We start from the raw sequence: 22034 nt of genomic DNA on the forward strand, positions 1-22034 counted from the left end.
GTCCCACTGCGTGGCACCTTGGGCAAGAGTCTTCGACTGTAGCCTCGGGCTGACCAAAGCCTTGTGAGTGAATTTGGTAGACGGAAATTGAAAGAAGCCCGTCGTATATATATGTGTGTGTGTATATGTTTGTCCCCCCAACATCGCTTGACAACCGATGTGGGTGTCTTTGCATCCCAGTAACTTAGCAGTTCGGCAAAAAGAAACCGATAGAATAAGTACTAGGCTTAAAAAGAATAAATCCTGGGGTTGATTTGCTCAACTAAAGGCGGTGCTCTAGCATGGCCACAGTCAAATGACAGAAACAAGTAAAAGTAACAGAAAAGAATATTCTGAAAATATGGCAAGAAAAGGGTTAAACGAAGAATTACTATAAGGTACCTCCATTTAAATATTTCATAGCAGGTACAAAGCTTTGAATTTATAGGGCAGGTGAAAATAGATTGTGTGACATATTTATTTCAAGAAAGCTATAAATTAAGCGGGAAGGTTACAATAGGGAATTGCTTATATTTACCCTGCAAGTTAAATAATATGCATTTGTTTGATTCAGTATAAAAGGTGGGAAGACTTTTAATAAACTAGCTTTCTTGTGTGATTACAATTTCAGTTTTCCCAGTTGTCTGTTGTGTTGCCAACACGAATGACCCTCAAGGACTTAGTAGTCAGTAGCTTAGATACAACTTAATTATTTTTATTAAAGTGAAATTCACAATCTATTATGTTGAATCTAAAATTAAAATGTTATTAATAGTAACTAGCAAGTTACTATAGAGTGAAGAGAGAAAGATAGAGAGATGGTATGGGGAGAGGGGTTCGTTTGAGCACCTGTCTTATAATAATGATGGACTGTCCGAATTACTCTTGTATTGTCTGGAGGCTGTGAACGAAATCCGAGGTGAAAATATTTCGTCGGAGACGAGCACATAAATTAATGACTCGTCCAGCAGTTATCAGCGACTAATTAATGATGCTAGTACCCTCAAGGTAGCAGCCATTAGCGAAGTGTTATCATGGCATAAGTAACACGTGACCTTATCGCCAGCGAAACACGACATTAAGAAAGAAAAATTTTAAATGAAGTCTATCGATTGCAGCAATCAATTTAGCAAAGTACGTAATAATTCGGGCAACTTCGTAACATTCCGTCAGTGACGACTTTTCAGCGGCGGACATTGCCGAAGTAGTGCCTGGAACATCGAACTCTAATTGGTTGAAAAAGCTCAGTGCTTGTTAGTAATTGCAGCAGCTTTGTACCACTCCGGGAGAGATCTCTGGCGTCGTGTGGCCGATTTCAGGAACAACTAATATCCATTACCACAGCGTAATTTTTAGAAATGGCTAGTTCTGATGTCGATCCGGTTTCTGCCCCTAGTCAAGCGGGGATTCGACAGAGTTTGGATGATTTTTTAGTATTTCTTTACAACCGCGATACTGGTGAGGTGTGTGGACGAACTGGTAAAAGCTGGGGTACGTTGTATTTTATGTTTGCTTTCTGCTAAATTTTAACTATTATGAAATATTTCTTTATTTGTTAATAATTTTCGCATCTTTATCCTATAAATTGCAACGTATTTTAAGATTTGTCCTACGATCCCCTCGTTAATGTATCGCTAAGGTATTATATTTCATTGAGCTTCAGTGAGACTTGATATATTTTCAAAGTAATTTTTTATATCTTTTTTCCTAACCGCCTTAATTGGTATTTACGAGGAAAAAATCGTTAGATTCAAGATTAAAATTATGTGAAAATGAAATTAATTTATTATCCCCACCCTCCAAAATCCAACCTAGATAGAAAAGTACGTTTAAATGTTTGACCTTAATTAGGTAATTTTTATAAATGGTCTCATGCTTTGTAGTCTTGATGTCATTGCTCCCTCATCGTCCCGTTCGCTTTTAACCTATTGACTTTTTGCTGAAATACCATTATGTCTGTTTAGGACACCCAAAGTAAATGGATCTGGGGAAATCAGCTAATTCTAGATGTCATTGAAAACAACCCTGTCCACTTTTACCGTATTCATTGAATGCACATCGATATAGTGTGCAGTGTTTGCAGAGGTTAAATTTATCTGTATTGTTTTTTTGTTTGTTTGTTTCTGCTAATAATAATAATAATAATAACAAGAACAAAAAAAAAACATCTCAAATGTTTTCACTTCATTAAATGAAAATACGTGGACATTGTTTTAATCTTCATTTGTTTCCCGAAAGCGAGCGCTTGATTTCGAGGAAATTTCCTCTGTCGGTTTTCTTCCCTCGTAACCTTGACGCTAGCTGAAGCAAGTGAATGAAGGTGAAACAGATCGAAGATGATTTTTGCTTTCACTTTGCTCTGGACAGCTGATACAAAGCTGAACGTTAGCATCATCTATAATGTCACTTTCTCTATTTCTTAACAATTAATAGATCAGTGATTGGTTTATATTTATATTAATAATTATTATCATCGATATTATCGTTGTTACTTTTCAGAGCAGGCTCTCGCTGCATTAGCAATTGACTCGACTCCTCACACCCCGTTTATTTTAATATATTTTATCAGTAAATGACATCGACTTACTGCTTTGCGGGATTATCCGTTAAATATCACTATCAAATTATCTCCGACCCTTAATTTAATATTGCTAATATATTTCCAACTGTCGAGATAAATCAATTGATGTTTGTTTTGGTTTATAGAGACACACTGCTTTCCACTATTCTGCAACAGTGCAATAGTAGTTTTCCTACATTTTTAGCCCTCCTGCTCTCATTCCTCCTCCTCTTAGCCTTTATTCTAAATTTTCATTTCTCCCCTATCAAGATTTTGTTTTCCTTTCGTCCTTAAATTCCTCGATCGCCTATGATCGAACCTGGTTAAGTAATAAATAACCTGTAGCCCAAACATGTCAAACCATTTTTCTTTCTTTTTCTCAGTCTTATTTTTTTCCCCTCTTTTATAATAAAACCTTTAAGGATGAAATATATTGAAAGTGCGAAAGAAGTCTCCTGTTGAAGCTCATTATTAATCCTCTCCTCTTCTCGATTGTTCATGTTTTTGCAATATGGATGGAATCGATATACTCCTATTCCTTAACGCTCCTTTCTATTCATAACTGATTCTACTGGCTTCTTTCCCGAGCTTTTATCCATTCTATTTATCGATTTCTATCTAGAAATTTTCCCTCGGTCTCTCTCTAGCACTCTACGTTTACAGCCTTCGTTATTTATATCGTTGTTAAATGCGGTAAAAAAAAAAAAAATAAATAAAAAACCGTAGCCAAATGTTGCAATAATAGAATCGATGGATTTACATTACGTGTGGGTTATTCGATTTATATCAAAACTTATCGGTTGGAATAAAGGAGCTGTCGAAACCGCCAACGTCAGAACACCAGGCGTAAACGTTACGATACAAAAACCAGATATTTATGGTTTCAAATTAAGACAGGTTTTGTAGTCGTTAGATGATGATGATGATGATGATCGTGTGTAGCAGCACCACCTATGCGTGATTCGATCGTGTAGCTAGTCCTTACGGAGATTTGATCTTTTTATTATTTTTTTTTAGTTAATTTCATTTTTTTAGAAAAATATCGTTTTAGAAATGGTGATGGTTTAATTGGAGTAAAAAATTTTCCTCCTAACATTAACTAAACGCTCATCTCTTTCTCTTTTCTTTCTCTCTCTCTCTCTCTCTCCGACTCTACTTAAATGTCATTTTAAAGTAGTTTATTTTCGTGGTTTACTAATCCGTTTAGTTTTGAGTGATTTACAAGATAATTTTATTTAAATAAACTATTTCTCTATCGTATCTTTACTACATTCATCATGCTCATATCTTATCCTATTACTCTCCTCCAATGACGTATTTCTCACTTATCCACCCCCATCTCACACACTTATTTCAAACATTACCTAATACTGTCTTGTCTTTTTCCTTTTCTTAATTCCCCCCACATATATTATTTCTTTTTATCTTATCTTAAATTATCTATCTTTCCATCCATCCATCCTTCTACCTAATGTTTTTTTTTTTCATTTAAAGGACAAAAAAAAAAGATGTAATATAACATGCTTTCGTTAAATGTCATCTCTTGGTATCCTTCTTAATTCTGTTGATCGGCACATATTTTTTTTTTATCTTATCTTATTGTAAGAGAACATCGCTGCGAGCTGGTTGACCTAGTTTGTTTTAGAACTTGGGTCACTGCACTGGAAAGGTCATTTCTCTACACCACACGATTTTATTTTAGCTATTCGAAATTCTGAAACCAATTTCTAATCGATAGATAGCATTTCGGTTAATAAGGCTTTAATAGTTATTTCTACTACAGGCACAAGACCTGTAGCTTGATGGGGGAGGGTCGAGACGGTTACACCAACGTCAAATCTTAGCTGATACTTCATCGATTTCGAGACGACGAATGGCAAAGTCGACCTCGGCGGCATTTGAACTCAGAACATAAAATAACGGCGTGCTAGCTATTATGATAGCTCGCCACCCTAACACTTTCATAATAACACCAATATGTATAACAAGGTTAAACTTAGAAATTACAATTCCGTTTTCATTTTGGTTTACAATTATGTTTTCTTTTGACACATTCTACCAGTATACGAAGTTTCAAATTGTTTAGTTAACTAGGAAAATCTGGCTTTCAAAAGGAAAAGATCCATATATAATGGATTGTGGTATTTAAAAATCATATGTAGATCTTCGTGTATCAGCCACTCTATATTATATTTGATTTTAACAGGAAAAAAAATGGGGTGCGACTTATAACACGAGTAAATACAGTATATGTTTATGAATTCGGTCTCTCAAATAAACGGTTCACTGTTTTAGCGCAATCGTTTAGTTGATTGTTACTTTAAAGCCCAAAGGGAACTGTTTCAGAAAGTCCCTCCACCCCGACTTCCCCATTATCAGTTAATCAAAAGAAAACCCACTCTAGCGCGCACGCGTGTGTCTATCTGTTAAAATTGCTGTTTTATCAGTGTAGTGTAAAGAAGTGAGAAAATAGATAAAACAGGGTTGTTGTGTGTTTTTTTTTTAATGCAGAATAATAATAGGTTCTGGAAGAACATAATGTCGTTTTAAAAACTTCAAAAGGTTATAGAGTAACCAGAAACAATAATTAAGTTAATGATAATCATAAAATATAAATGCATTAAAACGCTAATTGTGTTGCAGAATAACTATTTAAACAATTGTTAGTTGCTTATGTAAAGAGAGAGAGAGAGAAACCTTGTAAAACCAGTTTAAGACAAGCTTTAATTCTCACTCGAAGGGTCGATAGAGTTCTTTATCTTTGTCTAACATCGATCTTTTATTATAATTTTGTTTTGTCCTTTTTTCCACGTTTGAATATTTTATTAATTTTGAACGAAACGTAATTAACTGAACTTTCGTCTGCTAGCTTCTGCTATTAAAAAATTTTCGTTCGCGAGGTACTGTGTCAAATCAAAATTCTTGACCTTTTGAGGTGAATTTCGAGGGGCTGAAGGACAACCATTTGAATTATTTTAACATTATTGCGTTGCTGAAGACTGCGATTTTGGATTTGCCATTCCGTTTTCTTAACCTATATCTATCTATCTATTTCATGGGTGGGCAACCTTTATCAAGAAGCGGTCCGCATGAGGCATGGCTCATCAGTAGGTGGGGCGCAGTTTTCCCGTGAATGCTATATACGGACCAACTAGAAGTTTTCTTAACTGGGGTTAGGTTTTATTGAGTGAAGAAAAATCTTGAGGGAGAGATATGTCAGTCATAACAAACCGATTTAACAGAAATTGTTGCCGATTTGCCCTAGAATCACTCTTGACTATCTCAAACAAATAACTCTTAAAAGGAAGAGATAGTCACGGTTGGCAGGCCTTTAATTGCCCGCTCGATCAGTACTCACTTGGGTTATAAATAACACATTGATTTCATTGAAATCTAAATAGGTTTAGAAGCTTATTTGAATAAATAAGTCTTAGAGGACCTTAAGTGACATTGTTTTAAATGTGTTGTACAGTTGAGCATAACTGATCTGATAGTTAAGCAACTCCAGGGAAAATATTTCTTTCTTTTACTACGTGAACCAACTTATCTGAGATTATTGAGAAGACGACACTGCTTCACCGAACTTAATGATTTTAATAGAAGCAGGTTTAATCGCGTTTCACTCCCGTGTTCATATCCCTGTCGAGTCGACCTTGTCTTTCGCACCTCCAAGGTCGATAAAATAAGAATTAGATACCATCGATTGACGCCCCCACCTCCACACACCAAAATACACAGACATACAAAAATTAGCCTTATGTCTAATTACCCAAATGTGTTGTTATTATTAGCACTGCTGCGTCACTGAACACCAAGGCTTTGGTTTCGCTCCTCGGTATTGTCACATTCCTGTCAGTATTTGTTCAGTTCACCCAGAGAATATATACATATAATTAGGCTGTGTGGCAGATATGAAAAATATTATTTTATATTGTACCTTTTAATCGTATTTACCTTTTCTGTCGTGACGACAGATGTTCTATCGTAATGACAGATGGTTTTTTTTTTATATTATCTCTCTCTCTCACTCAAATAATCCCTGTTTTAACAATTTTATTATGATTTAAATACCTGGAAGTGGATTAAAGATTAGCGACAAATTAACTATTTTAAGGGAACTAAAATACGAAGGTGATATGAATTGAAGATATCGGCTTATATAATTAAAAAGAAAAAGAAAAAAGAACTTAACGCAATTAATTGTTTTACGAGTAGCGAGTGGCCTGTACTTTATCAGCAACTAACAACAGATATTTCAATTTCCAGCGTTAACGTCTCTAATCTGTTAAAATAGAATTAAGTAGATTCGATGCCAGGTAGGACGGTTTCTAACTGGTTTTTCCCAAACTAATAAATGATTGATGATAATAATAAAGACAAACGTGTGTATGCTCAGAAATACGTATGCGCATTATACATACATATACCTTTATATATATATATATATATATATATATATATATATATAGCGTAAGAGCGTCCACATAGTGGATTCTCTCTCATAGTTGTGTATATATATATATATATATATATATAGAATGCAAATAAGTTAATGTTCACTACAGCTATTTCAGGCGCGTTTTTATTGATTGTACTTGCTACACACACACACACACACACACACACATATATATATATATATATATATATATATATATATGATGTGTTATTTGAGGTTATATAACAAAATGAACCCACCTCACAATGTAACGAGGTTGGCAAATGTAAAGAAGAAAGTGTAAAATTGTGAGATGTTTTTAATGCTGTCGTGCTGAGGTCTAGTCAACCACTCTGGTGTTGGTGCCGCAAGAAAATGCACCCAGAATACTCTGTAGAGTGGTTGACGGGTTGTAACGGCAACCAATCGTAGAAACTGATTCAAATAGCACATGCTAGCATCAGTCTTTGAGAGCTACCGCTCCCCAAAAATATATAAACTCGGACCGCCACGACCATCTGGCCCATACTAGCATGGAAAGCGGACGTTAAATGATTAGATAGATAGATAGATAGACATTTGTTGCTAAATTTGCAACTTTAGTTACAAATAAACTAAAATATATAACGGATCATTTTAAGATTTTTCCGAATGAGACGAAACACTCAATGATGTGTATATATATATATATATATATATGTATTGATGTTAGAAAATACACCCGACTATTAATTTAAATATTATAGACTCTGCCTTCTAGTATTGAGTCTTACTGTTAATACCTTTATCCCTGTTATACACACAGATGAACATTTGCGTGTGGGTGTGTAACTACCTATATGTGATATGGGGTACATTAGTCTGCGTATACACACACACACACACATGCATAAGAGAGATTTGAACTCGTTACTCAGTGGTTAATAGATGAGTGACTTCACATCTGTTGCATGATTTTGCATGCGTACGCACAGACACATAGATAAGTGTCGCCATTAAGTTACATAAGTAGACGTGTGCGTGTGTGTATATATATATATAATATATATATATATATAATATATATATATATATGTGTGTGTGTACTTTAAAAGCAGCAGAAAATATAACAAAAGCTGTTACTCAGAGTTTCACGTTCCCGTTCATCGGACAGGTTTTGTTAAAATAGAACAAAACCTGTCCAATGAACGGGAACGTGAAACTCTGAGTAACAGCTTTTATATTTTCTGCTGCTTTCAAATCATATTACTCTATCTCTAGTATTTGAGTACTCTTTTTTCCACCATGTTTCACATCTATGTGCTTACTCTGGTATATATATATATATATATAAATGAGGATAAGATCGTTAATTTAAAATAAAATAACGAACTTATCAAGTGGCCAGCATGGAAAAAATAACCTTCAAAGGTAATAATTATTAAAATTATAAATTAGGGTATCTACGAGATACCACCATGCTGAAAATAGCAGCCATGATCCGACTCTAAAACCACCTTAAGTTTTCATATAGCAACATGGAGAGAAGACAGAGAGACAAGATGAAACTAGTAAAATTATCCAGTAATTTTTTACTAGTTTTATCCTGTCTTTGTCTTCTCTCCATGTTGCTATATGAAAATTTAAGGTGGTTTTAGAGTCGGATCATGGTTGCTATTTTCAGCACGGTGGTATCTCGTAGATACCCTAATTTATAATTTTAATATATATATATATATATATATATATATATAGCCTCAGATACAAACGCACATACACATACACACAGGTTCTCTCTCTCACTTCCTCCTCATCCACTTCACCCTCTTGTGCTGTCTTGTTCCTCCCCACCACTACGAAACTCTATAAAATGATTAAAATTCCCCACAAAGGAATTATTTTGATTTGAAAACCCCACTAGAATGGGAGAAAGCGCTAATGATCTGAATGATATGATATATATATGTAAAAAATGTAATATATAAATAAATATCTGTAAATATGAACCATCCGATCTTCTGATTACCTCATTTCTTCTAATATATATATATATATATATATATATATATATATATTAGTGTAAGGATACAATAATTAGATACATACGTATTGTGTATGTATGATAGGACATAGACGAGTATGTATGTTTATACATATCCGACCAATCCATACCACCAGGGAAATTGGATGTAAAATGACAATGACGGTGATCTCTCTTTCTCTCGCAAAACACACACAACTGTCATTGGTAGTACGTTGATAGTTGAATGTACGACTTAAGCCCTCAAATAATCTGACCCATCCATGCAAAATAGAAACCACTGACAACTGTAGATAGTGGCAGCACTCTAAAACTGCTTAGTGCTGTTCTAGTTGCTTGCTGACCTGATTAAATGTCCCGTTTGAACTTTTGGACAATCCGGAGACGAGGTGTGACCTTGAGAGTGAAATCTCTGTAATGTCTAACATTGAGATAAATTAAAATTTATTTTTACTATTTCATTTTATTGTTATTAGTGTTGTTATTATGATAATTTTATTTTTATAGTAACTTATTTTCGAATGTTCTTTTGAGATGAAGGATATTTTTATTGAATACAATTAAGAAATTTCAGTAACTAATATAAATTTATTTAAAGTCGCTCAGCGAATTTCGCAATCATTTGGAGTTATCTCCCCTGTTCAACAGTCAGCTTTTAACATTACACGGCATAGTAATAAGCCTGCAATATACAAAGACACATACGCACACACACATCACCACACATACGCACACGAGGACTTTTGACTAAACAGTTTTCGAGTCCTGAGATCGATAAAATATGACCCAATAGAACACCTGAAGTCGATTCAATCGATTATGTCAAAATTCTTTAAAAAAATTGAAACGAAAGCTGTTGATTCGATTAAAATCATTCACCTTAGCTCTAGGCGACATCAGTGCCGTCCGGTTTCGGTTGTTTGACGCTAATTCACTTTTCCATAAACATCTAATAATATCTGGAAATGCATGAACGTCACAACCTAACCATTTTTATATTTTTCAAAAAAATATGTCTCGGGGGCAAAAAAATAAAAACAACAAAAACAGGTTTATTACAAAGTTAGAAATACGATATCCAAGGTCAAAACAATCTGTATTATAATTAAAGAAAACATTAGTGTTATTAATTAATACACTTGATACACTTATCAGGCGTTCAGAGCTCTCAGTCTTCTAGCAGTCGGGTGATGTGGCCGGAGGAGATTCCATGTTAACTTTCTGTGGGATTAATGGGAGGAAACAGCAACAAATGTTCTCAGGGGAATCTCTGGGTACTGACAAGGCTTAACTGGGTTGTCTGTTCTGAAAACTTAAAATAACTTCAAGAAATCCCTGGCCTAGCAACGTTAACAATGGGCATGGTTGGTTTGTGATAGATAGACTCAATAGCACCATGGCTCAGTAGTACCTATTTCTTTATTACCCACAAGGGGCTAAACACAGAGGGGACAAAGCTGGCAGAAACGTTAGCACGCCGGGCGAAATGCTTAGCAGTATTTCGTCTGCCGTTACGTTGTGAGTTCAAATTCCGCCGAGGTCGACTTTGCCTTTCATCCTTTCGGGGTCGATAAATTAAGTACCAGTTATGGACTAGGGTCGATGTAATCGACTTAATACCTATGTCTGTCCTTGTTTGTCCCCTCTGTGTTTAGCCCCTTGTGGGTAATAAAGAAAAAGGACAGACATAGGTATTAAGTCGATTACATCGACCCCAGTGCGTAACTGGTACTTAATTTATCGACCCCGAAAGGATGAAAGGTAAAGTCGACCACGGCGGAATTTGAACTCAGAACGTAACGGCAGACGAAATACCTATTTCTTTATTACCCACAAGGGGCTAAAAACAGAGGGGACAAACAAGGACAGACATAGGTATTAGGTCGATTACATCGACCCCAGTACGTAACTGGTACTTAATTTATCGACCCCGAAAGGATGAAAGGCAAAGTCGACCTCGGCGGAATTTGAACTCAGAACGTAACGACAGACAAAATACGGCTACGCATTTCGCCCGGCGTGCTAACGTTTCTGCCAGCTCGCCGCCTTACCGTGAGCCGGACTATGTCTCAGATGGGAGCAGAGCAGAGCATGTACTCATTTGGCTGGCACTCTCATGTCCTGCTCGTGCTTACTTAGCTGGTACACATGCCCTCCACTCCCCATTCAGCGTGGTACGAGCGTTGCTGACGTGTTTCGTCGAGCTGTTTGTATCGTGGATATAACGTATCCAGCAATCGACCGATTTTATCGTGATGATGACTCGGCCTCCTTCCTTTAATCGAGAAAGACATGCAGATTTCCTCTGTCTGATGGCTTTTTCCAAAAGAGGTGTAATAGACACGATTAAAACCCCTGACTGGGGACAGACAATTTCCTTTTCGGCTAAGCCCTTATCGACGTTTCTTAATTCCCCTTGATGACAATGATGAAGGATAAATTTGTTGAAAGGTTGCTGGGAATTTTGATCATGGCTCAAGTGAACGAACGTATTTCCAGCATGTCCCTATACACAGGGAACTTCCGCTTGGTAGCCAGGATAATTTTGTATCCGAGAGGGTATTTGGTTGCTCTTAGACGAAGCGCCTTCCCTCAAGTCTCATATATTTGTTTAACTCCATCGCCATTTCTTTATTGATTGGCTTCCTCACCAATATCCCATCGTCGGTCGCCTATTTGGCCGAATCGTTAGAGCGTTCGGACAAAAATACCTTGCTGTATTTGCTCCGGCTCTTTACTTCGCGAGTTCAAATTCCGCCGAGGTTAATTTTCGCCTTTCGCCCTTTCGGGATTGGTAAAAATAAGGTACCAGTCATGTACTGGGGTCGATAATATCGACCTAACTCTTCCTATAAACTGCTGACCTTGTACCTAAACCAGCTGCTGCTACTACTACTACTACTACTTAAGCTTGTTCTCTGTCTCCTCAAAAATCGCGAAAAGTAACATTTGAAATTAAATATTTATAGTTTTTTTGTTTTTTTAAATGACAAACTTAGCAGCTTTTTATCGGCGAATTTCGTCTCTCGGTAAACATTCGTCAAATCGTTTATTGAAGACTACCGTACTTATTAGAAAGTTATTAAGGACGGTGGACGGAAAATAGCGGGCAAAAAAAAAATTAAAAGCCCAAATACTTTGCGATATGTAATTATGTACCTTCGAGTTCAACTCCTACAAGAAGCTGTCTTTGTGTTTCTTCTTACATCACTCAATATAATCGATGATGCGCCGCCATTAAAATATTTGACCTTCTACTTTCGCTGAAAAACAAGGAAAAGTCATCATTAATTTTTAAAGAAGGTTTTCGGCTATCGACGTGGGAGAGAGTCAGATGAAATCCATTGGGTTTCTCTTCCATTCCGACATCAACTTTACTTTTTATTCTTCTTGTGCTAATATTAAAAAAATCATCATCGTCATTATTATCATTATTATTATTATTAAGGTGGCGAACTGTCAGAGTCGTTAGCACGCCGGGTGAAATGCTTAGCGGTGTTTCGTCTGCCGCTACGTTCTGAGTCCAAATTCCGCCGAGGTCGACTTTGCCTTTCATCCTTACGGGGTCGATAAATTAAGTACCAGTTACGCACTGGGGGTTGATGTAATCGACTTAATGCCTTTGTCTGTCCTTGTTTGTTCCCTCTATGTTTGGCCCCTTGTGGGCAATAAAGAAATAAGAATCGTTAGCACGCTGGGTGAAATGCTTAGCGGTGTTTCGTCTGCCGCTACGTTCTGAGTCCAAATTGCGCCGAGGTCGACTTTGCCTTTCATCCTTTCGTGGTCGATAAATTAAGTACCAGTTACGTACTGGGGTCGATGTAATCGACTAGCCCCCTTCCCCCAAAATTTTCAAGGCCTTGTGCCAAGAGTAGAAATAATAATTATTATTAATAGTATTTCTCTCGTTGTGTGTGTGTGTGAAAGTGTGGTTGTGTGGTAAGAAGCGAAAGTCGGCGGGTGCTTTTCGTCTTCTCCCATCCTTATCATCCTTGCATCATTATCATTCATCCCATTAATGTCTGTGTCCTGCCCGCAAGCTTCTATCTGTGTGCTGCCCTTGTGTCAAATTAAATGAAATAAAGAAGCTTCCTTTCTCTGTGTAAGGCCTTATGGCCAATATAATGAAATAAAGAAGTTTTCTTCCCAGCCATATGGTTCCGCGTGGCACCTTAGGCAAGTGTCTTTTACTGTACCCTCGGGCTAACCAAAGCTTTATGAGTGGATTTGGTAGACGGAAACTGAAAGAAGCTCGTCATGTTTGTGTGTGTGTGATGGAAACCAAAGAGTGGATGGCTGCATGGAAAGCCTGTGTCCCATTGAGGCCTAATTCTGCTTTTATGTAACCATGGATCAATATCGTTATTATTATAAAAGTTGCGAGCTGCTAGAATCCTTACAGCGTCGGAAAAAATTCTCTGCGTTAAATACTCGTTCTCTTCAAATTCTGAGTTCAAATCGCGCCGAAGTTGCCTTCCTTTTTCTAAAGTACCAGTCAAGTACTAGGGTCGATATAACCTCATACCCTAAAAACTGATGGCCTTGTGCCAAAATTAAAGATGGCAACTATTAGAATCGTTAGCATGCCGGACAAAATGCTTAGCGGCATTTCGTCCGTCTTTACGTTCTGAGTTCAAATTCCGCCGAGGTCGACTTTGCCTTTCATCATTTCGGGGTAAATAAATTATGTAGCAGTTGAGCACTGGAGTCGATTAACCCCCTTCCCAGAATTTCAGGCTTTGTGCCTTTAGCAGGTAGGATTATTAAAGGCGGCAAGCTGGCAGAACTCGTTACCGCGCCGAACAAAAAAAGCTTAGAGATATTTCTTCCTGCTCTTTACGTTCTGAGTTCAAATCCCGCCTAAATCTTCTTTCTCTTTTTTTTCTTTCGGGGTCGATAAACTTAAAATACCAGTCAAGTACGTTGATCTATGTAATCGACTAACTCCTCTTCATAAAATTTCTGGCCTTGTGCCTTTGTAGAAAGAATTATTATTTGTTCGCTGGTGTAGGTTGGGGGCCACGTTAGAAACTAGGAACTCCATACTGAATGTAAATCTTAGGTCTTATTAAACAAAACATGACTCATTGACCCGGTAGATTCATTTTCCTTAAAGCCTGCTAAAAGCGATTAACTATTGTATTTGTAAATTACAATAAATCGTCTTATTACATCACAAACACACTTCGTCCTTTCATTCAATTCTACCTCAAAGATTAAATTGGATTGAGACGAACAAAGGAAGATTATTTAAAAGTGGAGAACGTTAGCTCAGTATCACAGATGGTTGGACTTTTATAGAATAAAGCAATATCAAGGATGAGGTGATAGAAGAGAAAATTAGACCAAAGCACAAGTGTAGCTGAGCGGTTCAGAAGTCCGCTTTGCAATTATCTTCTGCTGTCGCACTAGACCGACCATTGCTTTATCAGTGACTTTAGGAGACAGAAATTTCGTGAAAGCCCATTAACATTTAAGCGAGGTTGTTGCCAGTAACGCCTGACTTGACCCCGTGCCAGCGGCACGTAAAAAGCACCCACTACACTCTTTGAGTGGTTGGCGTTAGGAAGGGCATCGAGCTGTAGAAACTCTGCCAGATCAAGATTGGAGCCTGGTACAGCCATCTGGTTCGCCAGTCCTCAGTCAAAATCGTCCAACCCATGCTAGTATGGAAAATGGACGTTAAACGATGATGATGATTATATATATGGTAAGAGGGCGCCCACCGCTTAACAGCCAGTGTTCGTTTATTTACGTCCCCGAAACTTAGCAGTCCGGCAAAACAGACCGATAGTATGAGTACCAGACTATAAAAAAAAACATGGGCAAGAGTCTTCTATAGCCTTCGGCCGACCAAAGCCTTCTGAGTGGATTTGGTAGACGGAAACTGAAAGAAGCCCGTCGTATATATATAAATATAAATATATATATATATATATATATAAATATATATATATATATATATATATATATATATATATATATATATATATATATATAATGTTTGTGTGTCTGTTTGTCCCCCACCGTCGCTTGACAACCGATGCTGGTGTGTTTACGTCCCCGTAACATAGTGGTTCGGCAGAGACCGATAGAATAAGTACCAAGCCTTACAAAGAATAAGTCCTGGGGTCGATTTGTTGGACTAAACGAGGTGCTCCAGCATGGCCGAAGTCAAATGACTTAAAAGAAAAAAGAATCACTTTTTTACCTGAGGCAAATAAAGATGAAAATACCCTGAAGTCGAACAAGGGAAATAACTCTAACATTACATTACCCGCAAACTTGTTGATAACTTCTAAATTTTTTTCCGTTATATATATATATATATATATATATATATAATTAATTAAGGGTAGAAATCAATATTTATCAATTAAAACCAGTGGTCTAGCATATTAAAAAAAGAATCCGAAGATTAAATATTTATATATACCAATTAAGGACTGAACACGAAAAAATGGACAGTCAACATGCTAGATATAGACGTCAAATATATATATATATAGTGTTGACTCGTTCTGTAAAATGTCTGCTGTTACCATGAGACGGACTGACATGCCTTTTTAGATATTTTTGCTACTCTCAGCATTTCAGTTGGCATATGATATCACTATTGTATTAAAACAATTTTAAGTTGAAATAACTTCAAACAATATACTAAGGGCGGCGAGCTGGCAGAGTCGTTAGCACGCCGGGAAAATGGAAAAGACGTTACCTCGGAAGATAACGAGGGAGACATTTGGTATTTCGAAGCAGCATATTGTGTAATGGACTAGATTAGATAGATATTTAAGCGTTTCTATTCTGAATTCAGCTGGAGCCATCTCGATCCTCTTCTGATAAAAATATAAAATATACGGAGCAATAAGGAGTTGTTTGCACGCTTTTTGAGTACCTTGTAGTTATGTAGAAGACATCATTACATTCAGCTGTGGCGACTGTCATGAAAATGGTACGGCATTGTGACCTTAAGCAAGACATATTACTATGTTATTTTTTTTATCTGAACCAATGAGGGAATTTCTATATGGTCAATCGACCTGCTAGAGAAGCCAGCCAAATCTCCCTCAGGTAACACTAAAACATCTTTAAAAAATCTTTGGATAATGATAATAATAACGTAGTCCTAGATACAATATCTCTGAATAAAAGTTGGTTAGATGGTTATGATCGAATGGTATCGATCATAAACTGACGGTATTGACGAGATTAAACTGTAACAACGATCTTATATTAGTCTGTTTAGAAAGAATTCTGTATTTCTTTACTTCATAATGAAATAATTTGATTTTAATGAAGTTTATGTAACAGTGGAAGTGACTTATTTTCTTAAAAATCAATCAGCAATTATTGGTCTTATTTCTTATTATCATCACTGACAGTCGTTAGCGCGCCGGACAAAATGCCAAGCGGCATCTCTTCTGGCTCTCAGCATTCTTAGTTCAAATTCCGTTACAGTTGACTAAGTCCTCCACTCTTTCAGGGTCAATAAAATAAGTCCTAGTCGTATACTGAGGTCGATATAATCGACTTCCCCCTCCCATCAAAGTTGCTGGCTTTGTGCCTATATTAGAAAGAATTGTTAGCACGAACAACAAAGTTGACATTTCGGGATTGACTTCAACATTCTATTCAATGGCAAAGATCAATTTCCTTCAAGACTCTCTTGTTCAACTTTCCCTTTTCAATTTCTTTCGTTTACAGAAATACTATTAAGTTTAGAAGTTAAAAAGGATTCTTATCCCCAGACAAAATAAAACATTAAGCGTGTCAAATATTTTGTTGATGAGGCCCTTGTCAAGAGATGGCCCGTGGCTTGTTTCCCTATTGAAGTTGGCTACCACAGTTTTCCAGCTAAATCGTTGCGCTTTTTCCTGCAGAAGATTGATTGGTACTCAACTCGAGAAAGCCACCAAGGAAATAAGCATGACAGCTGACACTAGCTCAAGGTGGCTGTGGTTGGCAGGAGATCAAAGGTGAAACCTTTCTGCAGGCGAAGACTAATTCAGTCCTCGTTACTCTACTGGCGCGAAGCGTAGAAGCTACGGGGCGAAATGTTTGCGACCCAGAGATAACCTGATGACGATATGAAAGGGTTTCCAACATTGCACTGGATTTAGAAGAGCTTGCAAGACTGAGTAGTCCCAGCCGTGTCTATGTGAGGCAAAGCATCTCCATTGTTTATTTCACTTCATAAGTTTAGGGGAGTAAAAAGGATTTTTTTTTAAAAACCAGAATGAAACGTGTCCACCAACGAATATTAAAAAATATAATTTAACATACCTGGACTGCCTAAAAATTGTGATTCTTTTTATAAAATTCTTTTCTTTAAGCTTATAAACTTTCCAGTATTTCCTTTGTTTTGTTTGTAACAAAAATTCGTTAGTATTTTTATAGATTATAATTAAAATTGCATAAATTTAAAAATTGGATGCTTTTTCGAAAATTCGGTTTTAAAAGCTGCCAGTTATCTCCCTTGGACATTTTTAAAACTGTTTCTGAGACAAGCAGAAACTTGGGATATTTTTATTAGATTAATTAAAACAATTAAATAAACTTTCATTTTGCATAGCTTTTATTTAGTAAATAAATAAATAAAAATTTTACAGACTGTGTTCTTTAAGATAATTTTTTTTTCATATATATTAAAATGATTAAATCTTGTCCCACTCTGCAGTGAATAAATATTTAATCCAACTACTTGGAGTATTTCAAATTTTCTACGCTCACGACGAAAATGACTTTCATTTTTTTTTTTTTCTTGAAATAAATAATTAAAAAGTTCCAATTATTTAAAGTTATGTAATTTTAATCAATCAGAAGTCTCCGTTATAAAAAAATATTCAGGTGAAAATTTGATATATTTTGAGTGATTGGAAAAAAATTTATATTTGTTCTTCAATTAATTTTCTAGATAATCAAGATTTTGAAATGGTTTAGTAAAGTATCTAACAGAAATATCGATATATTTCTGATGATGTTGATCAACGGATAATTTCGTTATAATTCATTCTTGCAATAATGAGATTTATAGATTGAGATATAAATAGGAACACAGACGGAAAGCTATCAAAATAGGATCGTTATTGACAAGTCAGAAAACACGTTCTTCTAAGATAGTTTTAAGAGAACTTCGGATTTGTTATTTTAAATGATAATACAGTTACTGACGATGAACAACGGCATCGACAGCGTTATTCATATATTTTTTTCTCTTCAAGACTGTTTATTCATTCTAACGTTGGTCCACTGATTATATAAACTCCGTCTGTGTGCATGTATGTATATATCCATAAATTTATACACAGTTAATAAGAGCTGGCTTTTAGAAATAGGAGTTATATAACCATACTGTGTTGTAGATGTGTGTTGATGAAAATTCTCTGCTCTGGCCTCTGTAGGAGGATATCTGAAGGCGATGTGATCGGACCATTCGTCGAATAACTGTTTGAATAGATAAATAAAGCACGTTATTTGAGATGAAAAATCACCAGTCCACTGCAACTGAAGCATTCTCTACTGCACGGACCGTGAATGAATTTGGTCGACGGAAACTGTACAGAATCCTGTAGTGTATGTGTGTGTGTGATTGCCTACCATCAACACTTGACAACCAGTGTTGGTTTATTTATACGGGTTCAAATCCTTCCAGATTCAATATTTGTTTATTTTCTTCCCTCAGGTCAATTACATCTAAGTTCTTTGTTCAGTTGACTAATCATTAGAGCATTGTAAAAAAATTTTCTTTGCAGCGTTTGTCCCAGCTCTTTGCATTCTGATTTCAATTCCTGCTGAGGTCAACTTTGCCTTTCATTCTTCCAGGGTCGATAAAATAAAGTACCACTCAAGTGTTGGGTCAGTGAAACTCCTGAATCCCTTAAAAAATTGTTGGCTTTATGCCCTAATTAGAAACAAGTATTATTATTATTATTATCATTAGGGCGGCAAGCTGGCTGAATCGTTAGTATGCCAGTCTAATGCTTTACGGCATTTCATCCATCTTTACGTTCTAAGTTCAAATTCTGCCAAGGTCGACTTCGCCTTTCATCTTTCAGGGTTGATAAATTAAGTACCAGTTAAAAACTGGGGGTTAGTGTAATCGACTAGTCCTCTCCTCCCAAATTTCAAGCCTTGTGCCTTTAGTAGAAAGGATTATTATTATTGAGTGAGAGAGCAGTGCATGCCATCAAAGTGACACTGGAGTAAAATATATGATGCCCAGTATACCCATCATGACTACCCGTCTGATAAGGGTACACTAGGCACACGCATCACAACCATATGTGCATGACACTGCGATCCCATATCAAGACAAACAGTGCATGACCTTGCAGGTGGATCCCAGTTAGAATTTTCTTCAGGTCAAGTAGCCCAAGGTCCCTAAATAAAGATTGTTTAAGGATGTTGGACAAAACACGCATGCTACCTGACTGGTCCCATGCTGGTGGCACTTAACAAGCACCATTTGAGCGTGATCATTGCCAGTGCCACCTGACAGGCTCCTGTGCTGGTGGAACGTAAACAGCATCATTCGGGTGTCATTGTTGCCAGTGCTGCCTGACTGGCTCCCTGCCGGTAACACCATTCAAGCCAGTGGCACATAAAAGCACCACTACACAGTGGTTGGCATTAGGAAGGGCACCTTGCTGTAGAAACATTGCCAGATCGGATTGGAGGCTGATGCAGCCTTCTGGCTCTCCAGCCCTCTGTCAAACTGTCCAACCCATGCCAGCACAGAAAGCAGATGTTAAATGACGACAATGATGATGATTATTAAGGTGGCAAATTGGCAGAACCATTAACACTTCAGGAAAAATGCTTAGTGGAATTTTGTCCGTTTTTATGTTCTGAATTCAAATGCCACTGAGTATGACTTAGCTTTTCATCATTATTGGGATCAGTAAATTAAGTACCAGTCAAATACTGGGGTTGATATGATCGTCTATGCCCCCCCCCCTCACAAATTTCAGGCCTTGTGCCTATAGTAGAAGGGAATATTATTATTATTATTATTAAAGTAGACATCGCACAGTATACAATATCCTAAAGTTATTGTTTGAAGATATCATGTCTACTGGAAAGGCGGCGAGCTGGCAGAAACGTTAAAACACCAAGTGAATTGCTTAGTGGTATTTCATCTGTCTGTACGTTTGGAGTTCAAATTCCAGCAAGGTCAACGTTGCCTTTTATGCTTTCAGGGTGAATAATTTAAGTACCAGTTGCGTACTGGGATCGATCTAATCAACTGGCACCCTCCCCCAAAACTTTTGGGCTTGTGCCTAGAGTAGAAAAGGATATTGTGTCTACTGGGGGTTTGTAACGTTTGTCAAGTCACAACAAGGACCTCAGACAGACACGACTTTATGCAATATGCATGCAGTTCCAAGTAATGCTGACTTTCACGATACACCTAGATTGTAAGGTATTTCTAAAGTTTCCAGATGTTTCTTCAGGTTGGGTGGTATTGAACCCAATGCTCTGATGACAATAGGGACAACCTTTATATTTGACTTTCGTAGCTACCACAACTTAGCAATCTCAATTCTCAGGTCTCCATATTTATCAACCTTTGATCTTTCTTTCATGATGCTATGTTGATCTAGCACTGCTACGTCAATTATTAGGCACTCTTGTTTGTCCCTCCTAAAGGTTACTATATCCGTCCTTCTATGCTCTAATACCTTATTATTATTATTATTATTATTATGATGCCAGTTACCAGCCTCCATGCTGGTGGCATGTAAAAAGCACCATCCGATCATGGCCGTTTGCCAGCCTCGTCTGGTACCTGTGCCGGTGGCACATAAAAAGCACCCACTACACTCATGGAGTGATTGGCGTTAGGAAGGGCATCCAGCCATAGAAACATTGCCAGATCAGACTGGGCCTGGTGCAGCCTTCTGGCTTCCCAGACCCCAGTTGAACCGTCCAACCCATGCTAGCATGGAAAGCGGATGCTAAACGATGATGATGATGATGATGATGATGATGATTACTGCCTTCCCTAATCCCAACCATGTTACAGAGCACTTAGTACACTTTGTGAAGTAGTTGTTCTTAGGAATGTCATCTGGTCTTAGAAACCACGGCAAAACTGAATTGTATTGGTCTTGGTGGCAGTAAACCTGAAAAGGATCTGATGCGGATTATGAAGACCTGTCCCGCCAGTGCCAGATCGTGGAAACTGGCATAAAATAATGTTGTTAATGATGGTGGTGAAATGGCAGGAAACATTGTTTGTCAACAGTGGAGAGAAAAAAAAAAATGACTGTTACCTATCTTTTCCAGTATTGGAATTGATAATTAATCTTCTTCTTTTTTTTTTTTGCGTTGAGATGGAGTCCCATATCATGCCAACAAGGTATTAGAAGCTTTGCAAAGAACCTTCTTGAGTCACATCACTAAAATGTGTTGCTCAAAGCCCTGACCTTAATCCAATGAAACTCATATGGGTACATCTTGGTAGAAGGTTGTGACCAAGATGGTTGACAATTCCATCAAAGAAAGAGCTGAAATAAGCATCAGCTGAAGAATGGATGAACATGGATTAAACCTGTCATTGATAATTTAATCAAATCCATGGTTAATCTGGTGAAAGCTATAATATTAGGTAAAGGAGGGTCCTACAAAATACTGGGACAAACTTTCATTCATTTTGGATAATGTTTGATGAAATTATTAAATGCTATATTATCATCATCATTATCGTCTTTATTTGATATCTGTTTTCCATGATAGCCTGACAGGAACTGGTGATGTTAAGGGGCCGCACCAGGTTCCAGAGTCTGTTTTGGCTTGGTTTTTCTGGCTGGATGTCCTTCCTAATGCCAACCACTTTATTGAGTATATTTGGTGCTTTTAGATGGTACCACATCACCAGTGCTTTTTATGTGGCTAAAAGCTACATTAACATGGCCGTTTATTATTCCCATGGCTATAAATTTAATGCAGGCTACTGTGTACTTCATATACTTCATATTTAACAATATAAACATACAATATTCATAAAGGTACATGGCTTTGTGGTTAGGGTG

At 37.0% G+C, this 22034-nt stretch overlaps 1 protein-coding gene across 1 annotated transcript in view; it reads left to right on the forward strand.

The window, feature by feature from the left end:
* The first annotated feature begins 1166 nt into the window (after window positions 1–1166).
* The window catches only part of LOC115222187 (sodium/potassium-transporting ATPase subunit beta-1), a 52444-nt gene continuing 31576 nt past the window's right edge, over window positions 1167–22034 (forward strand). Inside the window, exon 1 of the mRNA XM_029792336.2 lies at window positions 1167–1470. Within this exon, the coding sequence (XP_029648196.1) occupies window positions 1338–1470 (133 nt within the window). The 5' untranslated portion in view covers window positions 1167–1337. The remainder of the gene's footprint in view (window positions 1471–22034) is intronic.

This window comes from Octopus sinensis, linkage group LG19 (genome assembly GCF_006345805.1).
Source record: "Octopus sinensis linkage group LG19, ASM634580v1, whole genome shotgun sequence".
Taxonomy (NCBI): domain Eukaryota; kingdom Metazoa; phylum Mollusca; class Cephalopoda; order Octopoda; family Octopodidae; genus Octopus; species Octopus sinensis.